Source organism: Cyprinus carpio, chromosome B13, assembly GCF_018340385.1.
Source record: "Cyprinus carpio isolate SPL01 chromosome B13, ASM1834038v1, whole genome shotgun sequence".
Classification (NCBI taxonomy): Eukaryota; Metazoa; Chordata; class Actinopteri; order Cypriniformes; family Cyprinidae; genus Cyprinus; species Cyprinus carpio.
In genome coordinates this window covers 18,595,740-18,615,914 of record NC_056609.1, presented here as the reverse complement: position 1 = coordinate 18,615,914, position 20,175 = coordinate 18,595,740, and the positions used below count along the sequence as shown (strand labels likewise).

At 35.4% G+C, this 20,175-nt stretch overlaps 1 protein-coding gene and 1 long non-coding RNA gene across 3 annotated transcripts in view; both read left to right on the top strand.

Annotated features, from left to right (window-relative positions):
• The window catches only part of LOC109074815, a 70,622-nt gene extending 68,051 nt beyond the window's left edge, over positions 1-2,571 (top strand). The window contains exon 14 of the long non-coding RNA XR_006156280.1: positions 2,211-2,571. This is a non-coding gene — a long non-coding RNA (uncharacterized LOC109074815). The remainder of the gene's footprint in view (positions 1-2,210) is intronic.
• Positions 2,572-7,982: 5,411 nt separating this feature from the next.
• On the top strand, positions 7,983-18,927 carry LOC109106058 (T-cell leukemia homeobox protein 1-like). Of its 2 annotated transcripts, none has more exons than XM_019119369.2 (3): positions 7,983-8,927; positions 9,984-10,185; positions 16,762-18,927. In XM_019119369.2, the coding sequence occupies exons 1-3, from the start codon at positions 8,459-8,461 to the stop codon at positions 16,970-16,972; spliced, it is 882 nt and encodes a 293-aa protein (XP_018974914.1). In that variant the 5' UTR covers positions 7,983-8,458; the 3' UTR covers positions 16,973-18,927. The 2 variants fall into 2 exon arrangements, with proteins under 2 accessions (XP_018974914.1, XP_018974913.1); XM_019119368.2 differs by having other exon boundaries at positions 8,088-8,927; positions 9,948-10,185.
• The last annotated feature ends 1,248 nt before the right edge of the window (positions 18,928-20,175 follow it).

Below are 20,175 nucleotides of genomic sequence, written 5' to 3'. Positions count from 1 at the left end.
GTTGCAACGCTGTTATTTTTTATTACTGCTGTGCTGATACAAAAGTTTGTTTTTATCTTCTCTCTTTTCCCCATTTTATACAGCCTTGAATATACTACCATTTAAAGTTGTTGTTTTTTTTAAGAAATTAATACTTTTATTCAGCATGGACACATTAAATTGATCAAAAGTGAGAAAAGACATTTATACTCTTTTTCAAATAAATTTATTCTATTAATTAAATAAACATTTCCACAGAAATATTAAGCAGCATTTAATAATATAAAGAAATGTTTATTGAACAACAATTCAGCATATTAAAATGATTTCTGAAGAGTCGTGTGACACCAAGTAATAATACGAATCTTACTGAACCCAAACTTTTGAACAGTGAAGTGTATTTTTAAATAGGTTCATCCGTCTCAAGAAGAGAGTTTCCTTCCAAGTCTTCCTTATGTCCTTTTATTTATATTTTCTTTCCATTTAATGCATTTTAATAATTACTTGAGCTAATTATTTTTATAAAATTTACTGGAATTTTAAAATTTTTTTTTTTTTTTTTTTTTTTTTTTTACAAATATTGCTGTTTTAAAATTTACATTTATGTTTCCCCAACTTTTTTCTGTTTATAAACACTTACAGTTACCATTGTGTATGATTATATGATATAACTTGTTTCTTTTAGGGGATGGTTTCCATGACCCTTTGTTTATTTACTAAACCCAACAGATCCCAACAATAGTACTTCATACAACACAGCAAAATCATGAATATTGCACAAAATGATTCAACAACATTTCTTAACTGAAAATGTAGGGCTTTTATAGTTTTTTTTTCACCCTATAAGGATATATGGGATATGATTTTCATCATGGTTTAGTTTAGGCTTTGGTTCAAAGCTTGGGCTTTATGGCTAGGCCATGCATTTGTAACTTTTCTTCCAATTTCGCTGTCTTGTACCAATTTATATGACTTTTAATAAGAGTTGGGATCATCTCTGTAAAGCTATATTATAGAAGACGCTATACACACAATTCGATGTATTGCTGAAATCGCTACACTCCCTAAAAAGTTTTATTTTTGTTTTTCGCTACGCTAAGATTTTGTCACACTTTTGTGCAGCATCAGCCCTGTAGTTAATTGCCTAGCGGAATGAAACCTTTCACTTCTGTCCTACTTTTCCCGTCTCTCGTTCTTGATTCTGGCTCTGGCTATGGAGCCTCTTCAGTCTGTGGCTGGGCCAGCCTGAGCCAAGGAGCATCTTGCGGAGGGTAATCCATCTCCATCACTTAAATGATTATCCCCATTAATCTGGTGTAAACTAATAAAGTCAACTGTGGCACTGCTTGCCTGAACTTCATTAAGTCTTTAGTACGTTTAATATGTCTTAATGTCCTCAGCTGTCCTGCTGCCGCAGATCACCTGGTATGCCGGTCCCCAGAGAGCCGCCTGAGAGATTGAGGCCATTTGTGCCATGTTTTGTTTCCTTTATTTTCCTCGCACTCGTTTTTCGTGTGATATAGTGTCTGCTGGTATGACATACAAAGAGCTAGGCGGAGGAAAGAAGGGTGGGAAAGAGGAAAAGAGAGAATGAGAGGAAGAGAAAGACATCAGTGCAGGAGATTTAATTTGCTCAGCCAGACCTCAGATGGGCCCCTGCAGTCAAGGGTTTAATTTGGCTTATCGCGTTATAAAAGACGACCCGGGCCTGGTAATCAATCATCGGCCTGTCAGTGGGAAAGGCAGTTGTTGTAAGCAAGTATGACTTCCCAACATGAGTCCGTTTTAATTGCCACCAAATTGACTGCTTTGTTGTTTTTTGAGGATGTACTAAAAGTTTGCTCAATTAAAACCAACAAAAGCAACGCAATCATGATTGTTGTCCCCTACCCTGCCCCCTTCTCTCCCGAGGGGGGCCGCTGGCGGTGGTTACGCAGCTATCGTGGGTCATGTTGACATGTGAATGAAGAGTGCGTTTCCCCCGCAGCCCGACGAATGGCGCCTGCGAAATGTTAGGACCTGACACTGTTTACTAGGCTGAAGGATGTCAAGCTGCCGCTGACCATTACCCAGCTAAAGGGAGCATAACTCACTACCAGTTCCTTCTTGACAAAATAAGTGCTATCTCCAATAAACAAAAAGTTCAAGTGCAAGATGAATGCATCTGTATTTCTTATGGATTGAAATTTATGAGACCTAATTCATCATGTCAGTATTTTCTCCTTTCCAAGGTTACAGTATGCAGAGAAAAATGTGTTTCCCAGACGAATGCCTGCTGGTTTTGGATTCGGGAAACAGAATCACAGAGGTATGTGAGAGTTTGAGCCGCTGAATGCAAAAGCTCAAAGTTTCAGAAAGCACCACACATTGATTGTGGGATGGTAAAAAGAACGATTTTCCAGTTAGTGCCCGTCTACAGCTTCCCATTTTGCTTGGATGCTGTCATCAATATAATGTGCTCAGTTGCTGGCTCACTGATATTTATGGCTTTGGTGCTACAGGGTTGAGCCCCTGCCCTGTGTCTGCTGGAGTGAACATGAATGAGATAAGCTCTCAAACTGTGGAGTGTTCACTAGAGAAACTTTTTACCATGAGTTAAAGTAAAACATATATGATAATATTTTACCAGCATATAAAAATATAGCAACATTTAAAAACTGAATTTAACTTGATTTATTAATTTTTTAATATTAATAAATATTTACATTATTAATGTTACAATTGACACCAACTACAGTTAAAATCTACTAATGATACAATTATTTTTGACACGCATGAATTTTTCTGGTTGCACTTTATTTTACAGTATGTATACTTACAGTGGTAACTACATGGATAAAGGTTAGGTTTAGGGGTAGGTTAGTACCTAGTTATTAACCAGTTATTGTAATTACTATAATAAGTACATAGCATTTACATGCGGAAAAGGTAAAATAAACATTGTAAAACACTGTAAAATAAAGTGCTACCATGTTTCTTATATCAAAAGATGGCAGGTGTGTCTATAGTAATGAGAGAGTTGTGTTACAGATGTCCCCAGTCTCCTTTATTGACTTCACTGTGTACTCTATGATGGAGTTTTAGTCGCTTCTGTTTTGAGTTGTTGTGATTGCCGTCCTTAGATCTACCACCCTGAAAGAGTGCTTGTTTTCTTTTCTCCACCCAATTAGAGATGACCTTTGACCCCTGAGAGTGATGTCTGTCCTGCCGCGCTGTAAGGCTTAGATAAATGTCTCATATGCATTTCAGTCTGTTTTCTTTTCTGAGACGTCTAATAGTCTGCTATTAAAGGTGAAAAAATAGAAACGTTCCTTATAGTTTCTCCTCCTTTTGTGCGTTATGAAGATACAGTAAGGCCATTGTATAGACAGAATACATTGCAAAGTATATCAACATGTTATGTTTCTTACAGGAATTTTGAAGAAAGGGTCAATGTCGGTCTTAAATAAGTGAATCAGCTGATGCCACATACCTTGCTGTTTGTGCGGGGGGATGTGAGGTATCAGGGGAGATGCTAAGCTCTGGCCCACAGCCTCTGTCCGTCAAAGCAGATCATTAGGTGTGAGCTGAAGCCCTCGAGGTCTGTGCAGGCACCAGCTAGTCTGTGGCTGTGTTTCTGGTTGTAGGTTTGGGCTGGTGGACCTGTTTGTTATGGTGTAGCGAGCTGCATAATTGGGACGAGGGGAGAGAGAACAAGAAGGAAAAGATAAACACAAAAACAGCCTACCTGTTGAAGGCACTGTGTGATGACAGATTGTGATGTCTCTGGTTGCCCCGCGTGCTGCGCTCTTGATAGTAAAGGAAATTAATGGCATTGTTTGGATAACTCCCTGATCGTTCAACATTTAGATACATATATATGTAGATATCGTAGTCAGGGATTTAATGAAAAAATATTGCAAGCTTTTTCCGCAATGTGATCATGAATATATGTATGAAAATCTCTTTATGCATTTAGAGTAGATGCTGCAGTATTTGGTATATAATAAAGATAATGAAAAAGAAAAATTAGGTCACAAATACTATGTAATTTTGATTAATGACTGCTTTCTGGTTATTGTAAAATTGCTGGATTATTATCTATTCTTTTCCCACTTGCTTTTTTCATGCTCATTTCTTTTTCATCTTGTTGTCTGCTTTTTCTTCACCTATTATCTATGATTTATTCTAGTTTTATTGTCCTTTATTTTATAAAAGAAACTGTGTTTAAAGGGATAATTCACCCAAAAATGAATGAAAATATTTTTTGGGAAAAAATATATAGACTATTTTGAAAACAAAAAAAATTATAGATAATACAAAGAAAGTCAGTGGAGTCCAACACAACATTGACTTTCATTACAGGAATGAAAAAAATATTTAGACATTTTTCAGAATAAAGAAAGTCATAGAGATTCAGAACAACGTGAGTGCAAGTAAATCCCATTTTTTTGGTGAACTTTGCCTTTAAGTAGGCTACATTTTCCTCTGTTGATGCAATAATGATCTATGAAACAGTTTTTATAATCATAATATCCTTAGTTACTGGATATATGGATATTTGCTATGGCAATCTAGCAGCTAATAGAACAGACTGGCTTCTAGAGAAGAGTTTTTTTCTCTATTTGGTCCGTGGAGCTTGGGAGGGGAGGCAATAGTGTTGAGCTCACATGTAATGACCAGTAGCTGGTGGGATGAGTCCATCCATCTCTGTGAAGTAAACAGGTCCCAGCTGGGCTCCTGCGTTCAGTATGGAAAAGGGAAGTGAGGCCGGCTTCACCCGCCTCCCCTAAATAAAACAGGCGACAGGATGCACCCGCACTCAAGAGGACTGACACACCATCCAGTGGCTACAGGGGAGGAGCAGCTTCCGCTGTCATGGGTGTCAAGTCCACTATTAGACCACAGAGTGAATCCACATGGTGCCTGGAGTATGAATTGAGACTTCCCATGTGTTAGTGGGAGTGGGGATTCAGACAATAAATCTGTACTCCAATTCAACCTGTGAGTGATCTGTCCTGCGTTGCCATCACAATGCCGCCTCCGGCAATAAGCACCATGAGGGGCGCCATTTACTACTTTGTAATTTGTGTCTTTATATTAGATTGAGCGTGAAAATTGTCCAAGAGCATGAAAATGGATGCAATGGTTACTAAGACATTAGTTATAACACTAAAGTACACAGTGGCTAAATTGACCTGAATATTTAATGATACAGCTTTGCCAAGTTATTGCACACACAAATTGCATTATATTACATTACAAACAGCGCTTATAATATACATCCTATACATGTGCAGCAGGGAACTTCATTAGTATTGATTAGCTGTGATAATGATTTAATAACCTCATTAAGGAACATTGTTCTTATATAATGAAAGATGCCTGAAAAGAGTCATAACATAGTCTTGTTTTGACTTCTTAAATTCTGTGTAGTGGCAAACAACCAGTTTAATAATTTGTCTTATTCACTTGCAGATTAATTTGACCAGGTTGACATTAGTCAAGTTAATTTCTCATTGCAAAAGAGTTTTGTTTCTTTCTCGACTGTAAGAAATAGTATAACGATGGGCAATTTATCAAATAATTGTTCATACTATGTTTTGACAGACACATTATCCAGTAAAGTCATTAGCATGGGAGACACAACAAGTTAATGGATGTCCTGTCCCTCAGCACCTCAGCAACTGATCTGGACATTTGTTAACTGGTGCTTGGTCATCATTCCAATTCTGAACACCAAACTAATTCTTCCAGCAAACATTTTTTGTCTCACCTTAGTGCTGAACCTTAAAAAATTAAAAGAGGCCATTTAGCTTGCACACTCCATAGAGAAGCCATCTTAGCTTCAAGGCATTATTTTAAATTATATTAATATGAGAGGTAAATAGAAACCATATTTGGAGAATGAAAACTTTTTGATGCTTTTTAATTTTAGATGTTCTTAAAAGTTGTATGGTGTATTGTACAGTTTTTCCTTTGGTATTAAAATGTGTGCTTGTTCTCTTATTTCCTTTTTAACAATACAGGCCAAAAAATGCCCGGTCCCTTCCCCTTTGACATAATGCATTAAGAAGTTCATCCATCTATTTCAGAGGTTAAAGAACATAACATTCTGTCCTCCGAAAGTAAAAGCCCATTTCCCTTATTACAAAACTGAGAACTGTAATTCTTTGACAGTATAGGACTACAAATGTTAAATTTTAACATACAGTACAAAGATTCAAGATCATAATCATTTTGAAATCAATGAGAATCATACACACATATCTCAAAAATGAACTCTAAAACATGCAGGAAGCTTAAATTTCTGTCTCTGTAATGTATTTTTTCAGATGGACAATGAGTTAAATCAAAAATCTGATGCTACTAATTTCTGTATTCCTTTTTAAAATGATGATATAGTTGTGAATATATTAAAATTAGTTACGTGCAAATGAAGCGGGGCTAAATTCTTGTCATGTTTGATGACAGTGCCTCCTCAGTGTAGATGCACTTGAAGCTGTCGGCAGCATGGCTGTGCGCTCTTGACTGCGCTCAGAGATGCGGCTGATGGAAGTGGCGCCAGTGAGCGCCGATGGATCACATGTCAAGTACTACACAGGTACACTAATATATGTATATATATAATCCACATTTAAGTCATCATTACTTAAAAATGTAACACATTTCAGTAACTATAAAGGATGACGGTAACTAGTTAAAGTTACAAGTTAAGTCGCGTCGCCGTGTTGGCTTACGATGGTAACCATAGCATTGCTCGACGCGTTCTTTTCTTTTTTTTTTTTTTTTTTTACTTAACAGTTTTGGGGAACTGACAAAATGATAAAACTGAGATTATAACTTCCCATACATAGGTATCATCAATGCATAATCAAAAAAGAAATAGTGTTTTCTTTTCTGCACAAACTATTTTGGTACCAGATAATTCTGCACATAAATGACATTTAATTGAAATTAAAAGGCACACATTTCATTAAAGTTTACATAATTTTAAAAATAGAAGGCACATGTGACAGATTTTGTTTGTAAAGTCTATGTAAATCAATACATTTCAATTCCGTCACATTAATTTGCATTAGAGGAATAAAGTATCAGTATGATCTATAGCGCTATTGATGACGCATTTGAATGACGCACGCAATGAATGTCGAATCTGAAGTGGACTTTTGTGGGTTGCTATTACTATAATCAAACGTAAATTGATCGTTCCAGTTGAATCCAATTCTTGTCATTCTACTGGCTTAATCTTTTTTCGTTTAAATTGTAAGGGAAACAATCATTTAGACCCACCAGTAGCAGTGTACATTAATAATAATATATTTTGTAAGCTTCAGCGCATGCACATCTTAAAAGCTATTATTAAGTCTACATTACTGTAACAAAAATGTCAATTTTAGCGAAAATATACACCACTGCACTTCGTTAAACTTTAATGTTGGTCATTTGGTCAGCATTAATCTGGGCCCCATAAAATATTAATACTTTATTGCATCTTACGTTAAATAATCACCACCCACTTTCTTCGAGAAGGAAATCGATAACATGGAAGTGTTTGCTTTTCGTCTAAAACTGCACATTTATTTTGTTATCGTGTTATTTAGATTAATGCAAACAAAATAAAATGAATAATTAATACAAAAGTTAACACACTGCAAAGGATCGAAGTATCTTACCAAATGAATCTGAATTATAAATTAATTCTGTCGTGACTCACCATATTTAAATATTTAAATAATTTTTTAATTTTAACATTTAAACAGACATTTCATGTAGAATTTCTTTCATATTTTCCCATGTTGTGATCAGTAATCATCTCTTTTTGATGAAGAATACAATTATTCCGATAAAAATAATTGGTTTTATGTAATTTCATAATGAAATGTAATATCGTTGACAGCTTTTTAAAAATATAGTGTGTGATTGATCTTTATCACCATAAAATATTGACAAACCACTGTAATTAATTTGAGTTCATGGTCGCGAAATATTGAACTGTTACCAAGAGTGAAAAAGACTTGACCTCGAAATCAAAAATACCCAACGAGAAAATATCTCAGCAACAGAGCCAAGTTAATGATGTAATTGAAATGGTCATTTTTGTGTTGTTTTGAAAAATCGTTGGTGTTTGGTTTAATAAATCATCTCTTTGAGTTGCCCTGCTGAGAAGAGAATTCCAGTGTGTTTCACTGAACAGACTCGTCGTGGTTTCTTTAGCCAATTGGGTCTCTCACCCCAGAACTGGAGGCTTAATTTTACCCAGCCTCTTTGGCATTTTGATTGATGTTCCCGTGGCTCCATCCGGCAGGCTATAGCTATAAGGGTAAAGCGAGGCAGTGAAAAAAGACAATCGTCTGTAGTTCAGTCCTTCTCACACATGCATTCAATGCTATTAGATAACGACAAGTCTGGACTAAACTGCGTTTTAGTTGCTGTATGATAACTGGGGTGACGTGGAGGATCCTGTAGGCTCGCAGGAGCGCGCGCGTCTCTCCACATCATGGATCATATGGGAGCGCATCTCCACCAGACGCACGCAGACACCATCAGTTTTGGGATCGATCAGATTCTTAACAATGCAGACCAGGGGAGCTGCATGATCTCCAACCCCAGAATGCAGGATCTGGACTACGGTTTAGGCTGCATAGTCAGCACAGCCTATAATACCATGACTGGCAACTACAATGTTAATAACTCGGCTGGATACAATGGAAACTCGTGCAGCGTTGGCTCCTTCAACGGCTCGTACAACATGAACTTGGGCACGAATGTTAATGGGAATTGCCTTAATTCTTCGGGAGTGATCCGGGTTCCAGCGCACCGGCCGCTGGGCAGCGTTCACTCGTCCATTCCCACCAGCACTGCCACGGTGCCAAGTATGGGAAGCATGGGCACCATTAACAATCTCACGGGATTATCGTTTCCATGGATGGAGAGCAACAGGAGATATACCAAAGACAGATTTACAGGTAAGAGAAATCTCTCTGAACTTTGCAGTGGTATATGCTTTATTTGAATCTGCGTTCTTATTAGAAATTGCACTGTAAAAATCTCATCAGTAATTCAGTGATCAAAGTGGTCGAAAAACTTATTGTAGGTTGCAACTTTGTCACAACTTTGATTCAACTTACAATTTTTAGGCAGCAATTACACTTTTGTATTAATTTTTAAAATCCATTTACTAAAATAATTCACAAGTGCATCCCACTGTTAAAGCCATAGTTTTTTTGTTTGTTTGTTTCTGCCAACGTTATTAAAACATCTTAAAATTAAAGTTTATAACGAACGTTTCTATACACAATAACAATCACTACAAATATAGGCCAAAGAAAAATAGCTAATATCCATACAAATGTTTTTCTGTGGGGTGTAAATAATAACGGAGTTTATGATTGTCTTTTATATTTAATGACAGTCTTTTTTCCTCACGTGAGAGCTTCAATGTTGATTTATCACGTCTGTAAATGTTCCACATGCTCATTACTGTTTTAGCATTATTGTTTAAAGGAATTACAAACGGTAAAAAGTAAAAATGTGCTGTTGTTACCTTAATGAGCTATTTGACCCTTAAAATTGACTTCACGGATGTAACCTGATGTAATCAGGTTGATTCAGTCCAAATAAATAATAATTTCGACTCGAATGAAATCACTTAATTTAGATGTTACCATATGAGGCACATTTCTTATAACTGACAATTTTTTTTACACTGTGTGTTTGGGCTATTTATTTATTTATTACATTTCACACAGTCGTCGTGTTAAGAAAAAGCTTAAAAAATAAATAAATCCTCAATTAGCCTATATAGCTATATTCGTGTCTATTTGCTTGCTTGGCTGAACTTACTCGATATATTTCGTGAGTGTTGCATGTTTTTTCAAAGTACAAAAGTCATCTTTCATCTCTGGAAGTCTCATGTGCTTCTCACTGCTTGGCTCTGTCGTTTTGCTGATTTCTTCCGCTTGCTTTCACCCTGTCTCTCAATCTAGTGGCCCTCTCACCGTTCACTGTAACACGCCGTATAGGTCACCCGTACCAGAACCGAACGCCTCCGAAGAAGAAGAAGCCCCGGACGTCGTTCACGCGCCTCCAGATCTGCGAGCTGGAGAAACGCTTCCACCGTCAGAAGTATCTGGCGTCAGCTGAGAGGGCAGCCTTAGCGAAAGCACTTAAAATGACTGATGCGCAGGTCAAAACATGGTTCCAGAACAGAAGAACGAAATGGAGGTGAGCTTTTGTGATCTAATCATGCTTTTACACTCACACGTAATGCATTCTTTTTCGTCTCACCACTAAACCCAGTTGAGTAGCTATTTTGTTTTAAAGACCTCCATGAGGTCAGTTAGGTCAGTTCCATAATGCATTCCATATCTTGCTTTGGAAGGCATGTTCATGCAGTTCGCTCAGTATATAATATAGCTAATTCAATCAATACATCAATATATGTTTAACTGACTCTGTTTAGTCTGGAATGACCAATATTGGTTGACTGTGGCCTGCCTCTTGGCAGTGTAAACAGGTTATATTTTTAATTATGGACTTTTACTATTTTATTCCAGCTTTCACTATTTTATTATATTTAATTATGGACTTTTACTCTGCCAGTGTAATAGAAACTCGACAAGGTTAGATTGGTGTTGCGACTGCACCAAATGCTACGCACTAGGTTAATTACATGGATTATTATTTTTTTTTATATTCTTGTAGGCATGGGAATTGGGGAATTTGTTATGTATTTTTTTTGTTATGGATTGTGATTGGAGTGGAACGGAATTGGAGCAGACTTAAAGTCATTTTAGCAGACAAGTAGTATAGAAATCGACCATAAATTATGCCAACCTTCTGTTTTTACTGCAAAAACAAATGTTTTCCCTAAAGTCTTAGGAACACGCGGTTTTTTATTTTTTTGTCAGATTAGTCAACCACACGGGATTAACGATTTTTGGTTTGTTTTTGTGTTGTTTGGTATTTTTTTGTATTGTTTTTTTTTTTTGATAAGGTTTTTTATTTTTTGATGAGATTTATTATTACATTGTGTTTAATATGTTTTTTGATTAGTTTGAAACTATTTTTGTATCTTGGTTGTATATAAACTTAAATTCCTTTAGTCCAGATACAAAAAAAAGATTTGGTCACTCCTACTAGATAAAGTTTTTTGGGGGGGGCCCCCATTTTTTTTTTTATTGGGCCTAATAGAGAAGATTATGTCAGGTTAAACTACTCTGAATTTTTGTCATGCCTACTATATAAAGTTAATGCCATGTTAAACTACTTCAATTTGGTCATATCTACTATATCTAACAATGCAATGTCAACGACATACATTTGTGTCCTGCCTAATAGAAAAATTTTAAATCATTACACTCATCCTAACTTGACTCTCTACAGTGTACTTGCAAATGACAAGTGAAATACTTGTGTTCTATAAATTAACACCTTTTTAATCTATAAACCTCTATAGTCTACTTGAAGAAAAAAGTCAATATGTTAAAGTCGATACGTTTTGTAAAAAAATCTGTATGTAAAAATATGAGAAACATTTAACCTTGCCTGTCTTCTTGCTTACACTGGCAAATATGTGGCAATTAAACATGCCCTCACTAAGTTCAAAAATGACAATGCAATTGAAAACATGAGCATACAAGAGAAATATAACAGCATTTTATTTTATTTTATTTTTTAAAAACATGAGATTATGATGAGCCAATTAAATGAGAGATTGGAGAACTTATCACCTCTGCTCACAGTGCAAAATGCGATACAACATGACCACAAGCTACAAGAAAATAAACACAGCGTTTCCACAAAGGGATCCTCAACACAGCACTCCCACACCTTCTAATGAAGATTTTCTTTTCAGTGCCCTGATGCTTTGGGCAGACAGTTTTATGTGAGTCCAGCTCCAGACAGAATCATTTTTTTTGAGCACCTTAAAGTTAATGGAATCCTGTGGATAAGTAAGATTTAACAAGTATATGTCCAATAGCAGGCTGTAGCCAATACTACATACCTAAACGAGAGCACCTCCACACCTTCCAGCACATGCTGATATCTCAGTTCTTCTGTTTGCATCCAGCAATTCTGCTTTACAAAACAAAACAATCCCAAACGGTCTTCTTGATGTCTGCTTCAGTGCTGTGAAAGATTTTTCTTGCCGTTGCCTGTGCTTTGGCAGACAGGGAATGTGAGTTTCCAGCTCCAGAAATCATTTTTTGGAGCACCGTTAAAAGGTGTAATGGAACTCCTGTGGATAAGTCAGATTTAAAAAGTATATTAGTCAAGTAGATGGCTGTAGCCAATACTACATATAACCCAGAGCGCCTAATGCTGATATCTCAGGGTCTCGTTGCATCAGCAAAATGCTTTACAACACGATCCCACAAAACGGTTTCTTGATGTCTGTTCAGTGCTCGCAGGGTCCACCATCCATTTGGGAAAAATAAAATTTTTCTTTTTAAATGTAGGCATATAGATATATAAAAAAAATGAACATTGGCAGAAGACATATGCCATTAATATACAGCATGTGGACTCATATTCTAATGGTCAGTCTGTACTGTAACATCTTTTTTTCAATACAGCCATTAAGAAACGGGGACGTCAGCTTGTTTTAGACTTGTGTGGACTTCAATGGAAACTAGGTTCTACAATAAATATAATTTAATAAATAACGGTACAGTATTGCAATAAAATGTACTATAATGTGACACTGAATAATACCCCATTTTTGGAGAGAAACAACTGTTATTTTTAGTGACTCACCTCGACTTCCCATAGCCCATTCATTACAACCACTTGAAACGATGCCATTTGAAAACAATGCTATGGCCTTCAGTCACCAGATCACAACCCCAACCTCAACACCTTTGTGAGATTGATGAGTTAACACTTTATTAAAGAAAATCATTACAGTGGCTTTGTAAATATCACAATAAATAATAACGATTCTACCTGGAAACTCACTAACTATCACTCAGTGTCCCCCACCCCCCCCCCCCCCCCCCCTTTTTGAATTGTAATTCCAATTAAAAATTCAACAATTAATTTCGACTTTTTTTGTCAAGAAAAGAACTTAATGACAAATTAAACAATATTAACAAATTAGATTTTTAAAATCCCCATATTTCTCAATTTCAATCAATAATATTTGAGAATGAGAACATGTTATGAATCAGTTTTCAAGAGCCATACATACTTCTTATTTCAAATCAATATTACTTATCTTTACAAAACAAAAAGCTGGACACAATTAAAACAATCGTAGACAGCACATCCCCTCCCCCATTCTCTGCAACAACCCAGCGGTTTTGAGTTACTGAGACAAGCTTTTTTTTCCATTTTCTAAGAACAGCGCCAGTCCTTTGGCACTCGCCAAATTGGTGCAGCTCTTTGCCCCCAAAAATACAGGTTTTTGTATGGTTTAATTTCATCTATAAAATTCATTACTATGCTGCAAGTCACTTTATTTTTCAAAACCAACAGACATGGATGCATCTGCCCATTACACCTAAAAACGAGCACCCCTTGCATAACATTAAATGGACTATATTCCAGACACCAAACTTAATGTTTAAAAGGTATGTGATGTTTAAAGGTATAGTTTCTCACAAAAATGAAAATTAGGTCATTAATTACTCACCCGCATGCATCCAAACCCTTAAGACCTTTCATTTCATCATGGGAACACAATTAAGATATTGCTGATTGAAATCCAAGAGCTTTCTGACCCTGCATTAAAAATTCCCAGGCCCAGAACATAGCAAGGACTAATAATAGTCCTTTTGACGTGTCGGTATCTTTGCAAAATAACATTTGAACCACTGATGTCACCCTTACCACTTTTACCATTCCCTTGCTGGTTTCTGGGCCCTGGAACTTTTATTGTGTTGCTGTCTCAAGGTAAGAAGCTCTTGGATTTCAATCAAAAATACATTGTGTTTTCTGTTGAGAAAGAAGGTCTTAACGGTTTGGAACGACTGAGGGTGAGTAATGAAGAATTTACATTTTTAGGTGAATATCCCAGAAACATAGCAAGGACAATCGGAGTCCATTGGGACGTGTTCTTGTAGCTTTGCAAAATACATTTGAACAATGATGTCACCATTACCAATTTACCAAATGTCCTGCTGTGTTCTGGGCCAGGGAACTTTTAATTGTGGTGCTGTCTAACAGAGGGGAAAGAAAGCTCTTGGATTTCAACAAAAAGTATCTCATTTGTGTTTGTTGATGAAAGAAGGTCTTACGGGTTTGGAACGCCATGAGGGGAGAATGACAGAGGCTACATTTTTAGGTGAAATATCCCTTTACATTATGTTCTCGGAACTGGATACTGGCAGGTTTAGAAAAGCATCTTTCATCTGAGCCTAACAGCAGGATGGCTCTAAGGTCTTATACCTGAATTACTGTTAAATATTACATTTTTAATTCTAAAATGTTTGTTATATACAAATTAAATGTAGTCAATATTGTGTACATGTTAAAATATAAATTATCCTGTACTTAAAAATGAAAATTTAAATATGGCTGGTCCATCCAGAATGACCTTACAGACCTGAATGTCAGTTGGCAATCATGTCAACTAGATGCGGCCCCACGAGACAGATCCCCTTCCGAAAGGACCACGGTCAACGAGTCAGTCAGTCGGCGACCAAGACCATGGGAACCAGACAAGTCCTCAAGACTACAATCTGACTTGTGTTATAGCCTAGAGAATTAAACTGCTGGTTTCATCTGGCCAGAGAACTGCCCCCTGACTAAGTAAAGTTGTTCTCCCAAGGTTTTTTTTCATTTCTGTCACCACATGGAGTTTTGTGTAACCTTGATACTGCCAAAGCTTTGGCTTTGCTTAGTTGGGTATTCTTGACTTATTGCACAGACAACTAATTGGAAGGGAGCTGACCTGGATGATGACATCACTGGGGAATAATCAAAATAAACTGACCTTTAGCTCTATTATACAAAACAAAAAAAAAAAAAAAAAAAAAAAGTCGGTTTGTTATTGTCCTCTTGCATTCTCGACAAACTATTTCCTGTTTAATTATGCTGCGTTGGACAATTTGTAAATTGATGAATCAACGTAAACCTTAAACAAGTGGCTGTGGTGAGTTACAAAGGTTTAAAGGAAGTTAACATCAGTCATTTAAATTCACCTCTTGGCTTTACAATTTACTCAATATTTTAAAACTCAAAAAAATTGACATTAACTGTTTCGCTGTCTGCAGGTTTTTTTTTTTTATATTAAAATATATCAAAATATAAAGATTATATAGAATATATATATAAAAAGAAAGTGGCCTCTCCTTTTAAAAATGAACAAACCACTTTAGGCGGGATTCATTTCACGTTCTTTTGCACGCGCAAATTGGTTATTTACTTGTGGATAACCGTTTGTGTAATGACAGAAAACCTCTATCTCCCAAAATACTCCCCTCACCAATCCTGTGGATCTTTCATTTCAGTAGATGCATACCTCCCTTGAGAATGCACGCTCCGCTTGGTCTCTATGGTGCATTCTAAGAAAACAGGCCACAATAACACATTTTTATTAAAGAGTTTGATTATGTTGCTGATTTTCATACATTTTTGACCTAACACCCTCCAATACACATCTCTGAGGCCCTTATGCACATTAACAGAGCCCTATATCAATAGCTTGTATTAAAAAGCAATATAAAAAATGAAATAAAAAATAAGGACAAATGAAGTACCAATACAACCTGAGAATTGCACGCCATCTCCTGAATCTTTTTCTAAACACTTCCACCCTTTTGGTAGCACATAGGTTGCTGAGTTCATACATTTGACATAACAACTCCAATACACATCTCTGAGCCCGTAGGCAGTACAGAGAACTATATCAATAGCTTGTATTAAAAAGCAATAGAAAAAAATGAATAAAAAGTTGGGCAGAACAATACAACCTGAGAATTGGCACCTCAACATCCTGAACCTTTTTCCTAAACACTCCACCCTTTTGGTACACAACTTTTAGGAGGAGTCATCAGAGAACCGATTCAGTTGGGGACAGGAATTTGGACGGTAAAGGCATAAGGGTGTGATTATTATGTAGCTAAAATAAGGTTGTGTTTGCAAAGCAAAGGAGAAAAAGTTTAAAATGCTATATAAAGTTCTACAAATTACCATAATTGATTTTTCCTTTTGATATATTAAGTTATTACAATAGTAGCTGCCTACACAGACTAAGAATAGTCGGTATATAATATATATATATATTAATATATATATATAATAGGCTTTGATATATTGTCTCTATATATGAATATATATTTAGATGTATGTGATGTACGTGCTATGTAGCTATTCTAAGTTATTTCAATCTAAATTTGCTTATTTAAATGTAGCTAAAATAAATTGATTGCAATCCACTGCGCTTTACCTCAAAAACTTAGTCAATTATGGTAAGTGGTTGCAAACACATTTTATTTTAGATACAAAATAGTTGTAAATGCATATATATATATATATATATATATATATATAGTTAATTTAATTTGATTAATATATATATGTATATGCAACCATAAATATATATATATATATATATATATATACTGTTATATATTATTTTAATTTTTTTAATATATATATATATATTAAAAATATATATAATATATATATATATATATATATTAAGTTAGTCAGTATATTATATATATTTAAATTTAGCTAAAATAAGTTGTTTGTAACCACTTACCATAAACACATGTGCACTAACTAACACGGCTGTTAGAAATCATGACTGAAATCACCGACTAATGACTCCTGTGATCCAAATCCATGCAGGCGGCAGACAGCAGAGGAGAGAGAAGCCGAGCGACAGCAAGCGAACCGAATCCTTATGCAACTTCAGCAAGAAGCTTTTCAAAAGACTATAAACCAACCTGTTACTCCGGACCCGATCTGCCTACACAACAGCTCTCTATTCGCACTTCAGAACCTCCAGCCCTGGACTGAGAACACGGCAAAAATCAGTAGCGTTCCCAACACCGATTAAGAGACTTTTATGGAGGGCCGATGTACAGAGGAATATCTCAGCATCACATTACTTTCTTGTTTTTAACGTAAATTTGTACCTAATATGCAGCTTGTATAAAACAGCTAGAATACTTGCTGCTCTCTGTTACAGTCGTGCAGAATATTGTTTTATTGATTTTATCATTTCGATTTCAACAAAATGTAAACATAAAAGACTGTCGTGTTTCGTTTGTATCTCAAACATTAAGTTTATTTTGTACACTTCCAATAGCATAACGTTTGTGGTAACACTTTATAATAATTTTCATTAATAGGCTAAATCACAAAATATTAGGCTACAAATAAAATATTAACAAACAAAACGAACGTACGATTATTCGTAGAATTATGGGCTGTTTTCCCAATAGACTATTAATTTAAGTATACCTACTAGGCTATTAAAAGAATCGTCACATATCAAATAGTGCCCAGAATTATGCTAAATAAATCGTAAGGACACACCGGATTACTGTCACCAAGCAGACCACCAGTTTTGTCGCAAAACAAAACGCCCACCTCTCTGTTGTGCGTGGAAATACTGTGCGCCTCGTTATAATTAATATCCTTGTCATTGTCAGGATTAGACACATGTAGACCCCACTGTCTCCAAGCACACCCTGTGAAGCTTGCACCTCTTTGACCCGCAAACAAGTGAAAATGAAATCTTATGCTTGATGACGATGATTAAACTCACATACATCTGACAGATTACAGCCGCGATTCCCTCACTGAGTACACTAGAAGTGTTGTGTGAACATAAAACACTGACACAATCATTAATCTACTTATATCGGTTCTTGGAATTTAAATTTCTAATTTTAAATTTCTTTAAATTTAAATATCTATTTTTAAACTAAAAAGGTAGGCTGTTTTAAATAGGGGATTATGGATAAAAGGCTATAATAGATGAAGAGGCACCGGATATAGGGCGTAAAGCATGTTCTTGTGTTATGTGCACTTTTGCTAAACGCCTGTAAGAAAAAACGAACGTTCGTAACCTCGTTAAGTAGCCAAAGCTTCATTTTAACAAATTTACTGTTTTAACTGCATTCAACTAATAAGCCGATGAGCATTACATATTGTTATGATTATGAAAAAGTTTTTTTTATTATAAAGTGTTACCAGATGATTTTTCGACAGGCCTATGTTTTTTTTTTTTTTTTTTTTACAATCGTAGGTTCACTTGGAGGATTTGCACGTTTGTAAATGAACACGTGCAGCAAAAATAGCCCTGTGAATTAAAATATATTCTACAGGAAAATGGGCCTTCATGAACGATTTTAATTATTCATTCTTTTCAGAGGCGTGATGTAAATTGCTACAGCACTTGTTGCAGAAATGTGTTGTTGACGTTACAAAAAGATTATTCGTTAGCAAATATGTACTTCTTTTGACATTAGCCTACTTGTAAAGTTTAACTTTTCTGTATTACAATTAGGCTAAATGTTCCAACCATTCTTAAAAAATTAAAGAGACAAAGACGAAATATCAGTGCTCAGTAACACCTGTAGCCTACTCAAGTCTATAAATTTTTTGTCTGAATTTTCATTTCACACAACCAACATTTTATCAAAAGGCAGATCAGCTTGGTAGCACTGATGTGTTTATTATTCTTTGAAATTTCTTGAAATATATGTGATTACAAGATTTTTATTTGTCCTTCAGTTTCTTCGGTGATGTCGGCGTGACCTATATAAATTATATTTTATTATAGCTTGATGTGAATGGTTAAATATCTGTGGTCATGTCTAAGACTGGGTCATTCTAACTGTTCGAATTGTTCAGCGCTTTTTGTTGAATAATAAGCTTAATAGGCAATAGCAACACAGGTTTTGTCATTGTGGATAGATCCCAGATAGCCTATCTGTGATGAATCTGTACTCAAGTGAATGACAGTTTTGGTTGCATGATAAATGGATGTTTTTTTCTTTTCTATTGGAGAGTGCAAAAGTGTGTTTATGATAACTATGTGCAGATGTGATGGTGTTCCTGAAAATAACCAGAAGCGTAGGCTATCCAAAAATGCATCGGAAGGTGGTTTAAGTTTCATCATCTCTTCCGAAATCGTATAATGTGTTACATAAGTGTCGTTTAAAACGTTCCAGAATGTTAAGAGATGGAAGTCATTTAGGTCACGAACGTGCTGAACCGGGCCATCTCCTTATACGTGATGAACTCCAAATGACACGACAGACGAAAAGGTTGATTTTATGTAGGCTTTAATAATACATTTAAACATATCTTAATAGCTTAGTGTCTTAAAAACACTAATTTACATAATTACAAAAACATATTTTTTTTAAAGAATGTGACTTCGTGATAGTTGCATAGGTCCTAACTACAATTAGCCTAGGCCAAACCTAGTTTGGCAGTATTTCCCACAGTAGGCTATATGCTATTAATATGAGGAATATTCTACAATTTTCAGAAGATACTTTATCATTTGTGGCCCTGAAAATAATAAGGCTACGCTAACTCTATAAAAGTGTAAAACATTTTGGAAATAAAGTGCAGCGCATTTCCCAACTATTGCATTATTACTAATAGGTTTATTATTATTATTATTATTTTTAGCCTATTATTATCATCATTATTATTTACATAAGGGTGCGTTTTGACTCACGTAGCCTATATTTTCATATTGTATTTGACATATTTTATAATGGCGGGCATATTAATAATAGCCTATGCAAATAAATAGACAAGACATTTGAATAGTGAATAGTTTTCATTTCTTTCTTTTTTCTTTTTTTCCCCTTTTTTTGCGAGCGCATGCACCCTAATAAAATGTATGTCTATCTAAACATAAGGCATACTGCAGATTCATTGCATGATAAATATTTTTTGTTTTCTTTTTGTATTTCAATGCAATTAAGGAAAATCACGTCACATTCCATCAAATAAATTTACTTTAAATAGTCTAATTAATAACTAATAAATTATCCATATAGTTGTTAATGCCGTCATGTCTAATATAGCCTATCATGTTTTTTCAGCTTGTCATTTTATAGCATTTGCATGGTACCATCAAAAACAGTATTTTTGTAATTTTCTGAGTTCTGTAAAATTAGCCTATCATTTTACCGCTTATGTCTCTTAAAATACTATTATTCTGTAGTATTTTATAACTGGTTTTCAAAGTGTTTCTCTCATCTGTTCGTCGCTTTGAAAAGTGGCATGCAA